This window comes from Heliangelus exortis, chromosome 1 (genome assembly GCF_036169615.1).
Source record: "Heliangelus exortis chromosome 1, bHelExo1.hap1, whole genome shotgun sequence".
In the NCBI taxonomy this organism is placed as follows: domain Eukaryota; kingdom Metazoa; phylum Chordata; class Aves; order Apodiformes; family Trochilidae; genus Heliangelus; species Heliangelus exortis.
The window spans coordinates 26,171,080-26,191,336 of NC_092422.1; the positions used below are offsets into that span (position 1 = coordinate 26,171,080).

Consider the following 20,257-nt stretch of genomic DNA (forward strand, 5'->3'; position numbering starts at 1 on the left):
TCAGAAAAAATTCCATGGCAACCCCTCTCAGCTTTTCAGCTCCCAGAAGTTACCTATCCCTCCAGTGACAAAACATCTTGCTCAAGAGCTATTGTGCCCCCTCACCAAACAGTGGGCCATCATTTCCTACACCAACCACCCATACTCCAAACCCAGACCCCTTCAGTTCCAGAAAACACTTCCATGCTCCCAAAAAAATACCTGCAAGCTCTCTGCACACACGTCCCATTTCTGTTCTGCTTAAATCCTTTGAGAGAAAGCTCGAGGTTTCAAAAAACCTGCCCATTAGGACTTCCATGCCAGCAGGGTGCAGAGGCAAAAAACCTCAGGTTGGCTTAGTCGACATGGGTGCAGGTAACAGAAATAGCCATGTGGTGGCAATATGCTCATTGCAGTGCTGCATTTCACGGCTACAAAATCTCCCAGGCAACATTTCAAGTGTTTTCACCATCGCTCATCTTTTGTATAGGGTCCAAACACGACCCTATACAGACTAAAGCTGGGGGTCTGCCCAAGGAAGGTGGCTCTGAACAAGCGTCCTGAAATACTCAGGGCCTGTTGTTTCAGCTGTCAAAATGCAACAGCAGGCAGCGTGTCATTTAGTGCCATAGTAGTTGCAAGTGTCATTACATTAGGGTTTAAGTATTTTTTTATCAACAAGCACTACAGTCCTGCCAAAAAAGAAGACAGCACACAGGTCAATATTCATTGTGAATAAACTGTAATCTCAGTATTTCAGATCATTTGCAATGCACAATTAACTCACCATCACAAACTGGTTACCACAGAGTCAGCAATTATTTCTACATCAAAGCAATAAAGTACTTTCCATTTTGATGGACTGTTTCTAAAATCTTGTATAACCTATCCTGCTCTTCCTTAATAGTTGCCATATTTTGAAGAATAGCCCCAAACCATTTAAAATTATTGCTTCAAGAAAACAACCACATAGAAAAAAACAGCCATATGATGCCTACAATTAAATAAAAGTATCAGGAAAAAATTGAACATTTAAATTTCTGGTATTTATAATGCTTTTGACATTGGAGATTTGAAAGCAGGAACCGTCAGTTTTATTTTTAGGGAAACACCATGGATCTAAGCTCAAATACGTAGATCTGCACATCCTTGATCCAACAAACGTGCAGCTCAGCACGGAGTGCAGGTGTACAGTGCTTCCCAGAAACACTGCCTGGTCTGGCAGCATATCTCAAGTATTACAGATCACTGACATGCTATAGGTAATGCTCATTTACCTTTCCACAGGTTGTACAGCATCCTACTGCTTTCACCTGGGCATTGATTCTGAAGAGCCTTCTTGCAAGCACTTACATTGATTCCTAATGAAAAGAAACAGGTGTTTTGCACAGTTTCAGAGTCAAGTGGTATTAACTCTCAACACGGTGGTTTAAGCCACCGCATTATCCTTCATATTGCCAAAAAACTCAAGACCACAAAAGTCATGTCTCAGCTTAGTGGAAGTCACTTGCTGATCAGCAGCAAATTGTTTACAATTGCAGTTGTCTGTCCATGTCCACTTTGTAGCACGTTAAGGTGCTAGAGGTCTCTTGTCTTATGTGCAAGGAAAACTCAAGCTTTTAGCAGATATCTGAACAGGAATACCTCTTATTTGTAACTCCACGATTATTTGACCATTCCTTTCAAATAAAGAGGCATAAGAAAATCCTTTTTATTGTAGTCAGTATTCAAGATGTCACATATAAGTTTGAACCTCTAGATGTAAGATTTTGTATTGTTGTACCTTTAAGTATAAAATAGTGAGAAACCTTCATGGCTTATTGCTGTAAAACATGTGAAACTTAATGGGGGAAAAACAGTGATAGGACAACAGGCAATGGTTTTTATCTGGAAGAGGGGAGATTTAGGCTGGACATTAGGAAGAAATTCCTTTCTGTGAGGGTGGCGAGACACTGGCACAGGTTGCCCATGGAAGTTGTGGCTGCCTCCTCCCTGGAAATGTTCAAGGCCAGGTTGGATGGGGCTCTGAGCAACCTGGTCTGGTGGGAGGTGTCCCTGCCCATGCAGGGTTCTTGGAACCAGATGACCTTAAGATCCCTTCCAACCCAAGCCATTCAGTAAGTTAGGACATGACTGCTGTGTGGTTGCCCCATAGGCGCACACTGTTATTATTTCCAAGTACTTAATTCCTAAACAATCCTCTTTTAAAACCAGTGCAGAAAACCACCCAACCGAACCAAAAAGATACCGTCGTTCTAATTTATAAATTCAGAGACATTCTTCTCAGCAAGCTTAAATGCAGCCCACCGAGCCGGTCGTGCTACGGGAAACAAGCAAGGATGATGTGCTGCAGCTCCACCCGAGCACCGCCAGCCCGAGTGCTGCCCTCTCCGACCCCTCCACCCGCGGGCCAAGCCACGCACCGAGCCCGAGCGCCGCCCGGGCCCTCGGGAGTGCCGCCCCAAACAGGGGCTCCGCCGCCACCTCCCCTTCACACCGCCCCGCCGGTGCTGCCAGGCCGCAGGGCCCCGCCGGGCTCCGCGGGGGGAGCGGGGCGAGGGCGGTACCGGAGCGGACCCCAAAACCCAGTCACCGACCCCCAGCCGCGCCGGCCGCTGGGCGTTTCCCCGCCCGCCCGGAACCGCCTCTCGCTCCGGGGGCACGGCAGGCCCCGACCCGACCCGACCCGTGTCTTCCCCGGGGAAGACGCGGGAGGTCCTCGCCACCTCCCTCGGCCGCCTATATAGCGGCAGCGGTGTGCGGTGAGTGCTTGTCCTGGGCGGCCGCCTGCTTTGCCCTTTCCCTTGCCGGCCGGGCCGGGCCTGCTCGGTGCGACGGGGTCCCTGAGGGGCAGTCAGGCAGCCCCGCGGCCTGCGGGCCTGGCGGGCGGGCGGGCGGGCGGGCTCAGCGATGCACGGCGCTCCGGGAAGCCGCGGGCTGCGTGCGGCCGCCCAGGAAGGGCGTCGGGCCGGGGGCGGTGCGGGTTTCGGCGGCCTCCTGGCCCGGCGAGCCCCGCGGAAGCCAGGCCGGGGCTTTCCCGCTCGAAATGGGAGCGTGTTCTGGGAACCGGGGGTGCCGCGGGTGTAGCCGGAGCTACACGCAAGGAAAGGAGCCCCAAGGCTGTGCCCGCCCTGCTGCCGCTGGCGGTCTGGGCAGGACGGAGCCCGGAGCAGGGCTGTGGGGTGGCTGCCGGTCCCCCCGGTGCTGCCCGGCCTGACCTTGAGGCAGGGGTACGGCCCTTGAGGCTGAGTGCAGGCTCTTCCAAGGAGCAGCGCTGCCTTTCGGGTTTATCTGCTTGGTGTTTGGAGGATGGATCGGTGGAGAATAACATCTGGGGCTGTGTGTGGAGGACTTTGGGGGACCTGTTAACACTGACTCATGCTCCTGTGTTTCCAGTTTTGAGGCTTGGATTTGCATTGGAAGTAACAACAGTTGTTGCCTCGCTGGATCTGCAAGTAGTTCTTAATCTGCTGGTGTTACTGCAAATAGGAAAAGAACAGGAGAGAAGGTATGTACATATATGATACTGGTATAGTTTTGGCTAAGTCTTTTTAAACTTCTGGAAGTATCAGTGTGCTCTTATGCGTCAGGAAACTTGCCCAGCTCTTAAAACTTTCATATTTTCATAGATACCTCTGTTTTTCCTTCTGCTTCCAAGCTTCCAGTGAGTGTGGGTGACTGGGGACTGGCACAAGTTGATAAGCCCCAAGCATGACAAAAGCAGTGTCTGTTTTACTGAATGCAGACAATTGATACTTTCTAATAATTGCCTTGATTCAGAGGCTGTCTGGCTGATCTGTTGCTCTTCCTCTAAATGAGAAGCAAAACTGAGGAGTGCTGTGTGAATGCTAATGAGTTATATGTGATATTGAAATGTAACTTGGTATCAGAGCCTCTGTCAGTGGTGAAATGGTTCAAACCTGTAACTGCAGTTTGGAAACAGCATTTGTTCATGCCATTTATGGCAAGAGCAGTGATTTATTTATTAAACCCATTGCATTCCTATTCATGCAACACATCTTAAACAGACTGGACATGTGAAGTTACTGAGTGACAGTATTTGGCCTACTGTGTTGGTTTTTTTTTAAAGCTTCAGAATAATAAATCTGTTTAGAGACAGGCTTCCTGAAACCCTTGCTTCTCTGCAAGTGTCAGTGATTGTAATGTAAAAGTTGCAAAAGGATGTGGTTCATGCAGTGTGTTTAATTATTCTTTCAATGTAGTCTGCTGGAAATTATGCTTTCCATTCACATTACCCCAGAATATATTTTGGGAAGCAGCAGGCTCCAAAGAAGCATTACAGTAGTCAGAAGGGTGAAAAATGCTCTGTTTGCTGATGTACTGTGCTTGAAGTCTGGTTTAAAAGTCAATGAGGGGCTGATTCATGTGTGTATTTGTATGGTTTTTAAGGTTCTTCCAACTTTTTTGACAGCACTTCTGTCTCAGCAATATGGTTTTGAAACAGTGGGAGCTCTTTGGATTGGTGATTTTATTCCAGATAAGCAAGCTTCTGTTAACTGCCTGCCCAGTGAAAGTACCTTGCTGGAAACTTGAGAACTGAATTAATTTGAATGTTCTATTTGAAAGCGTCACCTTTGTATTTCTGCTTTCCAGCTGCCCTCCTGAGGGATGAGGTGTAATTTATATTTTAAATATGCTGGGGTGTGGGGAACTTAAACTGGGAACATGACAGCTAGACACAATTCTACTTGTTCATATTAATTCCTTTTCTGTTAGTATCTGCTGAGAGCTACATAGAAATACCTCATGTATCATCATGAATACAATTTTCTTAGCTGCTCTTCACCATGATGAGAGCAATTCTCCATTTTGCTTTACAGATAGGGTGCTGAGATGGGGTGGGAAGGGTGCGGAACTATTCCTGCCAGCTAGCCTTGGACATCTTATGGAGACTAAGCTTCTATAATCAATGGTGAGGTCATGCTGAACACTGTTCCCTGGAGGTACTCTTGGCTTTTGTTTCAGAGATCAAGGGAGACTAGAAACTAGAAAGCCCAAGTAATCTGAAGCTAGGCAATGGTACTCCAGGGGACTTGCCTAATGAGGCAAAACTATTCAGCCAGAATACAAGTAGGTCTCAGTCCTGGTGACAACCATCTTCCATTTCTGAATGGTTTAGAACATGGAAAAATGGAAGTGAAAGCATTCATGTTATTGCTGTAAACTCTGTATGCTTCATCTTTCTCTTCCCTCAGGAGACAAGTATCTCAACACGTGCCAGGAGAAGGGAGACTTCGTTCTGATTTAACTGATAAACAAGTGTGAAGCATGAGGATCAACTCTGCTCTTCAGGCTGCTATTGACCTGACAGCAGGAGCTGCAGGTAATGTTAGAGAGAACTTTGTTGTACAAAACTTCTGAGAGGCACTTCTTTTGTAAAGCATTTACTTTTATAGTTTTGTAAAGCATGTAAAAGCATTTTCCTTTGGCTATAAAAAGTCTCACTTTCTGTATTTTAAGGATATGGAGGTAAAGCAGCTGACCTCAGTCAGTGTTGTAACTGCATCACTATCACTCCTGCCTGGTGAAATGCCTGCCACACAATGAAGATGTAACCCCTATTTCAGACCAGTAACTTTCCAGAATCAGGTTTAAGTTTCAGTGTTGGTTCTCATGCTTACATGAACTTAATTAAGAATGAGTCACAAGCAGAGGTTTGGAATGAACTCGTTGTGTGAATGATTGAGGTGGCACTTTTGTCACAGGCACCTCTAACTGAAACAGCCTAGGGGCTGTCTGTAGGGTTATTGGCTCAGACAGCATCCCTGTGTGAAGCTTTAAAAGCTGGGAAGCTCAGTAGTAGGACTGATGACTATGAATTCACTTAACTAACTTTCCCTTCAGTTTAGTCTGTGCTATAAAGTTCTGCCAGACCAGTTGTGACAGTCTTAAAAGATGGAAACAGTTGCATTGTCTCACTGATGTTAACATGTTGGTGTTGTCTGTGGCTGAGAGATGATCAGTTTTTAAGTCTTCCAGGGAAAAATGGTCTTTTTGGCCTTTCTAAAGAGAGAATGTTTATATAGAAAAGGTGGAAGGGAAGATTTGTCTAATGTACCATTGTAATCAGTTTAAACAATTTCATGTTTTTAATTTCCCACGCAGTACCTATTTTAGTCAGTCCTTTTATGACTGTTAAAGCTGTGAATACAACAGTATTAATGGTGTTTAAATGCATTAAAGGGTAGCTGTTTGAGGTCATTTGTCAGAGTAGAGTTAACAGTGCAGTGAAAGAGCAAGAGCTGACATACTACATGAGCCTAATGTGGCACCTTCAAGTATTTTGTCTGCCCCCACATTTTGCTCATTGACAACCTCCTTTGTTAACCTTTGCAAAATATATTATTGATGATACAACACTCTCACTTCCTCCAAGGGAAGAGAAGCATTTCTCTTATTATTCCTTCTTTACCTTAGAAAAAATACTTTCCTGTTAGTTTGTTCATTCTCCTTGGTTTTGTGTCCCCAGGCAAGAATAGCTATTACATCTACTCTGTTTCCCAAAATAGCTACTTAATATCTATGCTATTTTTGACAATTTTCCAGCTGTTTTCAGGTGCTTAAGTGGGAGGCACGATTGCTTTCCTTCCCAGTACTTCAGCTCAGGAATGCTACTGTCAGCATCCAGGGCTGTGGAACAGTCTGGCTCAGGAAGTTGACTTTGAGTTGAAGCCTGGTGAGTCTCATCTTGGCTACTACCAGAGCTGGTAAACACCATTAACTCTGGAACCTATTGCTTGGTTCCTGTGTTTCATGCCTGCACCCAGGCTAGGAGGGCAGGAGTTGAGCTTTGCCTGGGTTTTGGCAGTATTGCTTGGAGGATCTTAGAACTAGTAAGTTGTGTTGGTTTCTTCTCTGGTGTAGTTCTTCCAGGTAAGATAAAAAGTCAGACCTTTTTCAACATAACTTCAGTAATCCTAAGTAACCCTTCTTCTTCTTTGCTACTTCTGTTGTAACAGATACTTTTACTGGTGTCAGGGTTTGACACTGGCCTGGCAATTAACTGAGTAAACCAAGCTCTCTATTAATCTCTCTCTCCTCCCTGATAAGAAAGGAGAGAGAATAAGGGAGAGAGACTTATGGGTTGGAAACTAAACTACACAACTTTAATGGAACAGGAATGATAAATAGGAAAAATTACTAAATATATACAAATATACAAGAAAATGGATACCATATTCCTCCCCCTTTTCCCCCAATAGCTCTCATGTCACCACCGGGGCTGCAGGGCAGCTCTGGGAAAGTCCAGGCTGGACTCCTGGAGTTGGCAGCAGTTGGGAACTGGAGGCAGGAACACACAGATAAGGGCTGGCACGGATCAGGACCACAGGCAGATGAACGGACGGGATCCTTCCAGGATGCCGGGTGAAGGAAAGGGAAGCAGGAAAGGCAGGAAGGGCAGGCAGCCGGAAGCTGGAAGCAGGAAATCTGGCTTGGCCCTCGTGATCCCTCAAATTTATACTGAGGATGACATATATGGGATGGAATACTCTGTTTGGTTAATTCTGGCATCTATCTTGTCCGTTCCTCCCCAAAGGAGGGATGCACGTGGGACCTCTTTGTTTTCCCCAGAGCTGAGCAGTGTCCTTGGCTCTGCACACCAGTCTCTGGCTGTAACTGTGAACATCGAGTGTTATCAGTCCTAGAAACACACACTGTCTGAGAAACTTGCTGTTAATTTCAACAAGTGCAACTACTTACAAGAGACTTAGCTAAAAGCAAAAATACAAGACAGAAAATCACCTTCATCCTGGCCCAAACCAGGACAACTAGTCCTCTAGTATTTATTTTGCATATTCTTTCCACATTTTTGCTTTGTATTGCCTGTGTTCATTGGGAGTGCTTGTTTCTGTGTTACGTATGTTTGTACCCTTTAGAAAGTGCATTTTTAACTGAGCAAACAGCTAATTCCTCCTGCAAATGTGTAACCTGATTTTACCTTTCTCAGTTAGATGATAATGTAATGACATACTGGGGCAAGCAAATTCTGAACAAGAATAATTAAGTCATTTAGTTGCCTATGGGTAATAGTCCTTTGCCTGGGATCTGGGCAACCTCTAATCACTTCTTTGATTAAGTAGGACTCTTTTCCTCCACCATTCTCATGTTGTTATTAGGACTATATTTGTCCCAATGTTTAAGCAGGGTTGATTTTTTTTCTTTTTTTCTTTTTTCTTTTTTCATTTTTTTTTTTTTTTCTTTTTGTTATCGGTTTGGGGTTTGGTTTTTTTTTCAGACTCTTTACTGCTGGCTGGAAGAATTATTTTGTCTTGAATATTTTAGATACTAACTGAGATTCTTGGTATTTACCTTGAGGCTTACAAAGGTCATTGCTGTAGTTTAGGGGGCTGCTTGTGCCACCTCCAGTTGACAGTGTGAGGAGAACCCTTTCTCTTCTTGGAACAATCATTCAGTCAGCTCCCAGTTTTTTTGTTTGGCATTTCCCAGGCCATTCCCGGTTTTCTCAAGCTTCTTCCAACAGCCATTATATTACTACATCTGGATGGTTTTGGTGTACCTTTACACAGGAACCTAGCATTTGTCCTATAGATGAGTATCTACCTGACTTGCCTGCAAGTTGTGTTGTCTGAGCCCTTCCACCTCTGCTTTCCATCTCTGGCTCACATTCATGTTACTGGTCTGATCCAGCTGCTTCTCTCCCTGGTTATCCCTCCCAGAGCAAAAAGCTCTTCAGGCTTCCTTGCATGATTTGCTCTGAAGCTTTTAATGATCCATGTTATTGAGAATGAGGACACTGAATTCCTCTTAGAGACCTGAAGTACCTCTTTGCAGAAGAGCAGCAATAATGTAACACAAGTGTGTTTGCCAAAAGTAAAATCAATTGAAAATCACCCTGGTTAAACAAGCACTTGCTTACTCTTCTACTCTTAGAAGAAAAGTAATTAATCTTAATTAAATTCACACATTTGTTTCTATTTCAGTTTATTTACATTATCCACTTCTACAAATAATTATTTCCAGTTCCTAGTGTGGAAAAAAAAACCAACTTAACTTACCCTCATTAAGATATATGCATGTCAGCTTTGGCTAAGGACCAGGTTCTCATTTATGATGGTTCTTCTTTCTTGCTAGAAAAAGCAAAATCACTCTGCTCATGTAAGGTAAATCTATCCTAGCATGCTGCCTGTTAGGTATTGGCTCCTAATAGATTGCTGTCAGTGTAGAATGGTATTTCTTACTGAAACAAATGTAACATTAGTTCTTTCTGCAGGCTACTGAATTGAATTAGATCTTGTGGAAGAACACTGCACTGCTGCACTGGGGGCAAAGTGGTTATGATGACATTGATGGAAGTATCTCACAATTTTTCAGGGTATTGACCTTGCAGTTCAATTTGGAAAAGATAACGTGTTGAGAAACTTTGCCCTTTTGTCCTTTTTCAGCTTATTCTGGACGCTTTCTTCCAGTATGTAAGGATTAAATGTAAATAAGAATCATCTGGAGTTTTGAAGTAAAGAGTTTGAGTCTTTTGATACATCAATTTAGCATCAGTTTTAGCACTCTGAAGTGTTCCTCTTGTCCTGGGAAAATCTTTGTCTCACTTGATTACAAATCCTTTAGATTTTTGTTATTGTTGAAATGCAAAATCAAATGGCTTCTGAACCACTGCATCAATGAGCAAGGAAAAATGTTGCTTAACTTATTAACACAAGTGAGCTGATTGCAGAACAATACCTCTAATTCAGTACCTGTTTATGAAAGTGAACTTATTAATTTAGATGCTTGCTTTTAGTAAGACAAAGAAAAGTGTAATGAGAATCAAGCTGTCACTGAGTGCTCTTTTGCAGGATTGTTTTTTTCTTCAGGTAACTCAATTCACCACTGACAATTGATGTCATTGTGCTAAAATAAGTGCAGTTGTCTTTTCTTGCAGAGAATTCTTTCATCTTTGCTTTCTGTGTGCTTTTCATAATAGTGCACCTCATAACCTTCAGACACCCTCTTCCCTTCCACTGCTTCCTTAGGTGGGATAGCATGTGTGGTGACAGGCCAGCCCTTTGACACTGCAAAGGTGAAGATGCAGACGTTCCCTGAGATGTACAAAGGACTTGTTGACTGTTTTGTGAAAACCTATAAGCAAGTGGGATTTCGAGGCTTCTACAAAGGAACCACACCAGCACTTTTAGCCAACATTGCAGAGAACTCCGTTCTGTTCATGTGCTATGGGTTTTGTCAACAAATTGTGAGAAAAATTGTTGGAGTAGACAGGAAAACCAAGCTCAGGTGAGTAATAGAAATGTTTCATGTTTTGAAATAAATAAAAAGTCATGCAACTGCTACTTGCAACCACTGTACTGTCAGTGTGCAACTGATGTACTAGGACTCATTCTGTCAATATGCAGTCTAAGTTTTGGATATAGACCTTTGTGCTAGGATATGGTGTCTAAGTACAGCAGAGTCATCTCCTTGTCACTGCAGCTGACTGATGTAGATAATCACAACTTCAGTGGGATATTCAAGAACTGGAACATCTTACCAAAGAGAATGATCATTGCAGCATCTGAAAGCTTGCACTCCCTTGATCTCTAGGTTCTGGCTTTGCAGGGGAGGTAATGGTTCCTCTTACAGGGAGGCACATTAAGGAGAAAGGACACTTTTCTAACACTGCCTTGCTTTTTAAATTTATGTATTTACACTTCAAAAGCTTGAATTTATTCATGGTTAGACTGAGGGTCCAGTATCGCACAGTGTGTTATTTACAGTACTGGCAATGAGTGGTCATTTCTTAATAAGAACACAGAGAGGAAGTGTTTGATACTTACTCTGAGTTCTCTGCCAGGCTGTGTTGGTCCAAAGGATTTGAGCCCAGTGTGATCCAGTGAATTTTTTAAATTTTTTTTTTATCAAAGCCCTTGTCCAGTCACGCCTCATTTTTGTAGGTTCCTTGCTTCTGTGATCCACTTCAACAGAGTTCTGCAGGTGTGACAATCATTAATTCTGTAATAGGAAGAGACAGTTTATCCTTAGCCACTGTCTTCATGCCACTTGGGATTTTGTAGACCTCTTTCCATTACTCTGTGTCCCTTTTCCCCACCTGTGTCTTCTAGGTGGAAGGATTTTAGCCCTCCTAGTCAGTGAGAACTCAGGGCTTATTTCTTTAACTGTCTTTGACTTTCTCTGGAATTCTTGTAGTTCTGATGCATCTGGGTTTGAGCTCACAAGGCCAGAGCAGTGCAGAGTATTCCAAGTGTGGACAAGTCATGGATTTATGCACTGGCATAACAATCCTAATCTTTTTCTAGCTGGGGAAGGTATGTCTTCTGTGCAGCCCTGAGGGCAGTTGCACCTTCTCTATCCTTGTGCTGTCCCACACTGTCTAAAAGACTCCTCACACTGTCCCAACTCCATCCAAAAAGTACCACAAGGTTAACCACATCCAGCTTTTTATTAATAGCTTTGTTTGCAGCTGGGAGTAGCCAGGGAGGCCATGATTCTGCATTTGAGATCTCTGACGTGGCACAGGTAGATACCTAAGTGCAAGACAAGTATCTAAAAGTTGACAGGAGGTGAAGTGTTCTCCTGTCATATGTTAAGATATGCTTTATCTTAAGACTGAGGCCTGCTTTGAGGTAACACAAAGTGATGAGGAAGCAAATTATATTAATTGCTCTCTACTTGCATTCTTTTCCACTGTTTTCTGGTAGTTGAGACCTCTCAGCCGAGACAGGATTGTTTGCATCTTTTTTATTGCTTTCTTAGATCAGAGGTTTTCTGCTTGCTCAGCTTTATGGGCCTTTTCTTACCCACTAAAATGTAGGAGGTAGGCCTAACAACAGCATACTTCTTCTTAACTAAGCTTTTGTGATCCTCCTGGGAGGCAGAGCACAGACTTGCAGAGGTTCTAGGATCATTCTTCATGTGACTGAGACAGCATGTTTAGGGTGTATGTAGGGGAGGAAACTCAAACCATACACATAGATGTACATTTTTTTAGTAGGTACAGAATGAGAACATATAATTTCTGTATGTAGCAACAGCAAATGCCTCTGACATCTGACTCATCTTTCCTTTGTCAGGTACTGACTTTCATTTTCAGGTTCAGGAGGGCTGTTTAATTTATTGATTGAAAAGCAATGAGTGTTACTGCATGGCTGTACTAGAACACCACAAAAAAGGATTTAAGCTTACTTGAAAGGTTTCTCCCTTGGTCCTGCTCCTGTGTTATCTTCATCTGGACCATTGTGGAGCATCTTTTGAGGTGCATAAATGAGAACTGTGTTGACATGTTGAGCACATGTGGCCTGTCCAGGATGTCCTCACCCATTCTCATTGTGGAAGAGTTGAGACACTTCTGTAGTGTGGAAGGAAAGAAAACCTGATGAAGTGGCTGTCTCCAGACATGACAAGTAAAGAATTATAATTACATATAATATTACATATTACATATAATTATAATTACATTTATTGCATCTACTTTTTAAAAAATAGTTTTTTAAAAGCTGTCTTAGCCCAAAGAAGAAGAATGAAGTCAAAATGAAATGAACCTGATTGTTTTTCTTACCTATATTAAGCAATTGCCTGTCACTTTTTCATTATTTTACAGTGTTTGAGATTTCTCAAAATGAGCTGTAATAGTTTGGGTTTGCTTTAAGTTAGCTTTTCAGTCATATTTTTAAATGGCTTGGAAATAAGCTTGTCTGGTCTTCCTGTGTTTAGGGATACCCCTGGATCAAAACAGTTGGAAGGACAGTTGCAAAATGGCAATTTTTCCAGTTAGAGGAATATATGCCACTGATACGTGAGTCAAAAAGGAAACAAATGGAGAGAAAAATGCTAAATTCTATTTATATTTTAATATCCATTTTGATCCAAATTGACCACCTTCTATGCTGAAGTCTAAACCTATAAAACCAAATAGAAAGAGAAGTGCTAAATTCAGTTTGTCTTTATATACTCATTTAGTCCAACCAAACTGATTTTGCTCTGTCCTAAAGTTTGATCTGAGACAACTATTATCTTTGTTCACCTCAGTATGACTTTCTTAGTACATGACTAGTCATCTTCAGCAGGTTTTTTTTTTTAAAAAAAAAAAAAAAAAAAAAAAAAAAACAGCATAAATGCCTCTTACAGAGGAAGCAGCAGTGTCAGAGGATTCTTGCTCCTGTGATGTATGATCAAAAGTCTTTCATCCAGAAAAAATACTAAATTAGGTATTTTGAGTTGAGAGGGAACTTGAACAGGATTCAAGGCTTGTTACTTCTGCAGTGACATTAACTATATTAAAGACTAAAGCCTAAAGAGTGGGTCTAGTTGAATTTTTGTATGTAGAATTTAATCAACAGGCAAAAGTAGAAAATAGCTGAATTATGGCTAAATCTAGTCCTTTATGTACATGTGTCAGAATTCTTTTCAAGTCTGATAGCCAGTTTTTTTTCCTGAAGGAGGAAGCATCCTGTGTACTATTTAACATGTAGTTGAAGGCACCTCTTTTTTGCATTTCCTTATCTTTATTCTTCAATGTGTAACCTCACTGCCTTGCTCTAGCTCATAGCTCAATCCCTGCAGGGCTCAGCCACACACTGTATTTTAACTCTGCCTTGCTCTCTTTTGAGGTTTGGTGGGCTGCATCTTGACTCCCTGTTGTGCGTGCACTGCAAGAGGGCTGTGCAATCAATCTTGCTATTTCTTATTTACTGCCTGTTATTCCATTTCTGCTCTGCAGGCAGTTACTGATTTCTCCCACTTTGATAGTTCTTGTCACTGCCATCTGGCTGTCACGAGCTTTGATTCGTGTAACAGCTTTAGTTCCATGATGCTTCTGTAAGGTGCAAAGTTGCAACCTTTAAGCTCTGATACTATAGGTGTATAAAACTCCTGGGCACTGGGATAACATCTCCCTCACATGGAAGAAGCTTCTGTGCAGCAGTCTCCACTGTGCTGACTCCCCAGGCTCCACTTGCTTGTTCTGTGCTATTGCACAGCTCCTGTCCAACACACCAGTACTTGTAGGAGCCCTTTTGGAGTGTATCCTAAAGCAGTATGATCCTGGAGTACCTTTTGACCCCTGGCAGTTTAGCAGCCCAAACTTTGCAGTGTGCAATACCACTGCAAAGGGAGCTGCAACCATTTTGGAATATGGTGAATCAGTGCAGGGTACAATTCTGTCCTGTTCAGTCATGTCATTTATATTTGTCTGCACTATTTCATATTCACATGCTTACACTTGTGGCAGCACATCCACAGAAAGATGAGAGTGGTCTGTTGTGCCTTGGTTTCAGATTTGTAGCATCTTCTACTGTAAACCTGTATTAATACTGCTAGAGTGATTTTGACATCTATATGAAATGAATATTGATCCTGTCCTCTTTGAGGAAGTAACTAGTACCTAAAATTGTCCAGTAAAACATGTCTGTTGAAACTTCAATAAAAACCACAAAGGGGAAGATCTGACAATATTTTTCTGCTATCACTGAAGTATAGTAAAAAAAGGTAACAGTTGCATGGTCTCTTCTCGGGTGTCAGAAGGATATATTTGAATTGTATACAAAGATGGGATGAGGAGCCGAGTTTTTCATCTCCATAGTTCAAGTAACTGCCCTTTTCTCCCTTGAGACCCTTCCCCTAAGACTGTCAGTTTTTCTTAATGGTATTTAGAATACAGGTAGCCACTTGCCACTGCAGTGGCTCCCCAGCACCAAAGGTCAGTGCCCAAATACCCTCTGCAGTTTCTCTCTTGCAGTGATCTGCAGAATGCTGCTGCAGGCTCCTTTGCCTCTGCCTTTGCCACCCTTGCCCTCTGCCCAACAGAGCTGGTGAAGTGCCGGCTGCAGGCCATGCACGAAATGCAGTTGTCAGGAAAGATAATCCAGGGACAGAAGTAAGTATACACCCTGCACAGTACCTCCCAAACCAACCCTTTTATGTGTATTTACTATTTTTAATTCTGTACTGGCTCAGTGCCACACTTACTAGTGTAGTGCACTGTTAACCAGAGAAGACTTGTGGCTGGGAGGGCCAGCTCCATTTGTGGCCTGGAGATATTTCTGGTATTAAAGCTGGATGCCAGTGAAGAGCACCTGCCAGGATCTTGTTCTAAGTCTTACTTGAATTCTGTTGGTCATACAATTGGTGTACCCCTCAGTTGTGGCTGCAGGTGCCTGTTGTTCTGTAACCTTCTTGCTATCTGGCTAGATAGCAAGAATATATATAGATATATATTGCTATTTGTCTATTAAGCATCACTAACTGGATCAACCTCTCTCTCAGCACAGTTTGGTCAGTAGTGAAGAGTGTTATTCAAAAGGATGGTCCCCTTGGATTTTACCGTGGCTGGTCAAGCACGTTACTGAGAGAAGTCCCAGGCTATTTCCTCTTTTTTGGAGGGTATGAACTGAGCAGGACGTTCTTTGCCTCTGGGAGATCCAAAGATGAATTAGGTACAGCATCCTTTTCTCAGGTGGATTTTTGTATGCTGTTGGGGGGGGGCCTATCATCCCTGAAGATACCCTGGTGATGCACAGTGACTGTAAAATGCATGTAAAATAAAACATGTAAATAAAAAATGCATGTAAAATAAAAACACAGTGCACTAACAGTAATAATACAAAACTACTTAAATATCTGACTACAGTGCAACACAACTCCGAACGTTTCAGCAGCCCTGTAGAGTGGTTTTTTTTGTTTTTTGGGTTTTTTTAAAATTCTTTTTAGCTGTATTCTCTTGAACAGTGTGTTTGAGTGTATGCCAAAATGAATTCTGACTGCTAGATGTCATCACAATGATTGTAAGAACAACGAGGTGGAAAATCAGACATGAAAAAATGAGATGTCAGAATAAAGATCACTTATCTCCTGTTGAAAGACTGAACAGTAATACTTCACCCTGCTGGGAGTTAGGATTTCAGCTGCACAGGTTCTGCTCTCTGTTGTTGCAAAATGTTTATAAACATCTGATCTGAAACACAAAATGAGGCCACATCATGCAAAATGACATCACAGTAACTTCACAGTCCCAAGTAAATATTTGTGACATACGATGTTACTCTTAAGTCATTTCATAGTTATCACTGGAAAGTGATTACAAGTGTCACTGGGAATTACAGTCAAAACAGAATTCCAAGTTGTGCTTTTTTTATCATGGCCAATAAACTAAGAGGCAGTCCTTAGGACCTTTGAGCTTTTGCTTAAACTTGCAACTTACCAGTGGCTTAAAATTAACTTAAAGGTTTGTGGGGGAGAAGAAACTGCTGTTTTGACTTAAGGAGATTCCTCCTCTGTAGATGAAATAGTGTGGTATTTATGTTGGTGAATGTTTTGTGGTGTGTGTAAAAGCTTATTTCTTACCCTTAGGTCCCATTGCTTTGCTAATAAGTGGAGGTTTTGGAGGCAGCTGTCTGTGGATTACTGTGTATCCTGTGGATTCTGTCAAATCTAGAATTCAGGTCCTATCAATGGCTGGAAAACAGACAGGCTTCATAGGAACATTTGCAACTGTTGTGAGAACTGAAGGTGAGTATGCAGCACATTAATGGAATCTGCAGGCCTTCAGATGGTATCTTTACCCTCCAACACCATGAATTGCTTGAGAAATCTTGTCCACTGATAATATGTTAGAGACAGACAATAACCATTAACAACAAACAGAAATATTGATGTTTCCTGTAGTGTGGAAAGATTGGAATCTAGAAATTTAGACCTACAGCACCTGCTGTGCCTCTTGGCTCAGGAGACAATTCACTTAAGTTAACAAAAGCTCAGTCTGCATTAAAAGCAGATGAAGGAATATGCCCCATGACCAAATCTATACCTGAAAACTCAAGGAACTGCTTAAGTTTAGTACAGAACTTTTGCTCAACTCTAAAATTTAATACAGGGCTGACTGAGGGCAGTTTGATGAATCAATCCTTTATAGCCTGGCAACTTGGACCACCTACCTCAGTGTCCCATCTCTGGAAAACACCTACACCAGCCACTTCAGAAGGTGGTCTAAGAATGTACATGTCAGCAGATATGAATCCTGGCCCTATTACTAGGGAAAATACTCATCAGAGCAGTAGTCTGTCTTGGGTCACAGTTCAAACAGAGTCCTGCTGTTATTTCTGTCCCCTTGCCAGCTTTGGTACTGCCGCTGTAAATTGTATCCTCAGGTGGCCAGGGCAGCATTATGTGTCCTGACATACCTTAGATAAGCTTCTAACCTAAGCACTGCAATGGCTGAACTTGTTACAACTCTAACTATTCCTTCTCTATCACTATCACTTCAGTTAGCAGCTATACCTGTGAGTTCAGCTGGTGTGTGTGTCCGTCCGTCCGTGTGGGTGTCCCTGTGTGTCCCTCCTCAGCAGCAGCATCATTACTTCAGTAGCCTGCAGAGTGCTTGATGCAGATTTGCATAAATTGCTAACTGGCTCTGATTTTTTTTTTTCCAGGTGTGCTTGCCTTGTATTCTGGACTATTGCCAACTATGATCCGTGCATTTGTGGCCAACGGGGCTCTGTTCCTTGCCTACGAGTACAGCCGTAAACTCATGATGAGCCAAATAGATTCTTACTGAGACCTTCTGGCAGACAGAATAAAAGGTTTTTAAAGGATTATATAGATAAACATTAAAAAAAAAACCTATAGATCACATCATGGTCTGAGCAAGGCCAAATCAGTGACCTAATCTTAGGAACTCTGATTTAGGATTTGCAAACTTTTAAATTCAGGTGACTTTTATAGTGACGTGTACACGCTGCTTGATCTGTACCAGCAGAACTATCTCCATCTTGCAGATTCTGTACTAGGTACACTGCATGTCCTAAATGTATTTTCCTGATCTGTAATGGTGCTAAAAAGTTATGTTGACCTGTTGGGTTTAATGTAACATGCATTTGCTTAAGGCAAAGCATTGCTTTAAAATCTGTGCTGCAATTGTTAACTTTTCCAGCTGTTGCTGGCAAGTATCTGACTCAAAACAAGCAGTCCTGTGTAATCTTGCTGAATGTGACTGACTTACACATATCCCTCAGCTAAACCCCTGCTCTTCTCCAGCTCCCTTTTGCCCTGTGCCTTTTCCAGGGTCATGGCAGCTGGTGTCTGACTTGTGTACTCCATCCTAGTGAACAGGCTTACTGAAGTAGGAAATCTTCAGCCCCTACCTCATATGACTTAGAGACAGGTTAGGCCTGAATTTGAGATAAAAACATAATTACTGTGTTTAAGGAGCCCATACAGCATTTGTAACAAGAGGGTATTATCTTATTTTCTAAATTCTTCCAAGAAGTGGTGGAATACATTCAGCACCACTGACCTAAACACTTAATGGAAGACTCTGATGGAAATAGCTGCTGGCTTTGAGGACAGAATTGTAATTTTGTGGAGGCTCCTGTTTTGGTCACCTTGACATGAATGAGTGCAGGTGCTTGAAGAACAGGAAACTGAAGAGGAGCTGGAAAGCTAGAACTGAGTTCCTAAAAACAACTGCCACGATGGTCTAGCAGGCACTTACTTGGGCTGGAGTCCTGCCACTTGCTGTCTCTTCAGCTCCTGGAAAAAGCTCATATGACTGGAGTTCATTTCACCTTCAGGCCTGGAGGGCACACTTGCTTGGTCATGTTACTTGATTACACTTGCTGTTAGTCAGCATTATCCAAAATGATCCAGTAGCACCTACTTCTAGATGCCCCTTTCATTCTTGAAGTAGGGTGTTCTTTATACAAGCATGCTCTGCCTGGGAGAAGGCAAAGCAGATCTCAGTGCAACACAGTTCATGACTCAAGCCTAGAGTTGTAGAGGGCCACATTGTCCACATGCTGAAAATCACAACCCATGTTTATGGAAGGTACAGACAGGACTGTTTGATCCACCAAAAATCATCAGAGCTACTCAGAGATAGGAGCTTGTCACAGCAACCATAGTTTGTCAGTGACTGACAGCAGTCACAGCTGGAACAGCTCAGTTTTGTGTGTTACAGTTTCCATTTCCAACCCTAGAAACAGGAAAAAGCTTTGGGCATAGAGGAAAGCATCTCAGTACCTACTGCCTCCTGCATAGTAGCCAGGGTGCACCTCAACTGGCTACTGCCTTGTTCCAGCCTGCTTGATGAAAGGTGGTTGCTGTACTTCCACAAGCTGTTTCCCTCCACCTTCACAAAGAGCAGGAACTGATCATCTCCCTTTAATACACCCATGAGAAAAGGCAGTAAAGAAGGACATGACTGACACATCTATTGCACCACTTTACCTTGGTTGACTGGTACGCTAGCAGCAGTAATACAGTGCACCATCAATACTTTAGAAGGAATTTATACCAAATGTTTAAATAATTCAGGTAGGAGGGTGAGGCTTTAAGAGTTGTTAAGACCTTCCCCTCTTTTCAAAGGTGTCTACCCAAGAGAAATAATATATTTGTACATGTTTCTAATAATTATGAAAAGGTAAGGAGTGAATCAACATCAGTGGAATACTTTCAAAGTTGAATCTATTTCTAAGATTTGTCTTTGCTTTCATTTTTTAAAGCTTATGGTTGCAGTTTTTAATAAAACAGTTGAAGCTTCAAGAGAAGCAGGATATTCAGAGCTGAGCATACAAGAAGCTGGTAGCTGAAAGACATGCATTTTGAGTTTACTTTATAAAGCTGACATAAGCAGTAATTTTTCCATTCGCAGCTGCTTAAGTTGCATACTTGTATCACTTGTTCAGCTCAAAACTTTTGTTGGTATAGGAATTCATGGGAATAAAGCTTGGTTTGATTGAGGACTTGACTTGTTTGTGCAACAATATTTGAAGAAGCTTGTCTAGCTGAAAAGAAATACTGAAGGAAGTTTCACAATCCCTTCAGAAATAAAGGAAGTGATTTTGCAATCAGTTAACCCATAAAACCCTCAAAACTGAAGGTAAAGTGCCAGTTGCAACAAGGTGCTGTGGAACAACTGCAGATTTTACATAGTCTGCTATGAAAAATGAAGCCAACAGGTTAGCCCTTAGCCTGTGGCTTTGTTAGTACCAAAGTCTGTTCTAATATTGAGGTTCAACTCTACTTCCAAGTATCTAGAATGTTGGTAACACAATACATCTCGAAGTTTCCTGCCAGAAGTCCAGCACAGATCACCTAAATACCACAATGCCCACCCCACTGAAGCCTGAGAAGGTCAGTGCTCCAGGACGTTCAGGAACTTTTAGTTACCATCTTCTGAGCAGTGGTGCTTGGATCTCTTAAGAGAAATGTAGCATCTCCTGCAGATATCTATTTAGTCACTCATTCCTGCTTATACAACAGGTTTTACTTAACTGCATGCTTCAGCTAGAAAAGTCTT

At 42.4% G+C, this 20,257-nt stretch overlaps 1 protein-coding gene across 1 annotated transcript; it reads left to right on the top strand.

Annotated features, from left to right (window-relative positions):
• The first annotated feature begins 2,603 nt into the window (after positions 1-2,603).
• SLC25A15 (solute carrier family 25 member 15) lies at positions 2,604-19,695 on the top strand. The gene is made up of 8 exons (XM_071738317.1): positions 2,604-2,741; positions 3,376-3,487; positions 5,196-5,323; positions 9,987-10,245; positions 14,702-14,839; positions 15,229-15,398; positions 16,312-16,470; positions 17,391-19,695. The coding sequence occupies exons 3-8, from the start codon at positions 5,269-5,271 to the stop codon at positions 17,513-17,515; spliced, it is 906 nt and encodes a 301-aa protein (XP_071594418.1). The 5' UTR covers positions 2,604-2,741; positions 3,376-3,487; positions 5,196-5,268; the 3' UTR covers positions 17,516-19,695.
• Positions 19,696-20,257: the final 562 nt, after the last annotated feature.

Excerpts from the sequence above, each read along its gene's own strand:
- SLC25A15 (XM_071738317.1), top strand. The coding sequence starts at position 5,269 with ATGAGGATCAACTCTGCTCTTCAGGCTGCTATTGACCTGACAGCAGGA. Across the intron at positions 5,324-9,986 it reads CCTGACAGCAGGAGCTGCAG|GTGGGATAGCATGTGTGGTG; the intron begins GTAATGTTAGAG and ends CTGCTTCCTTAG. Across the intron at positions 14,840-15,228 it reads AAGATAATCCAGGGACAGAA|CACAGTTTGGTCAGTAGTGA; the intron begins GTAAGTATACAC and ends CCTCTCTCTCAG.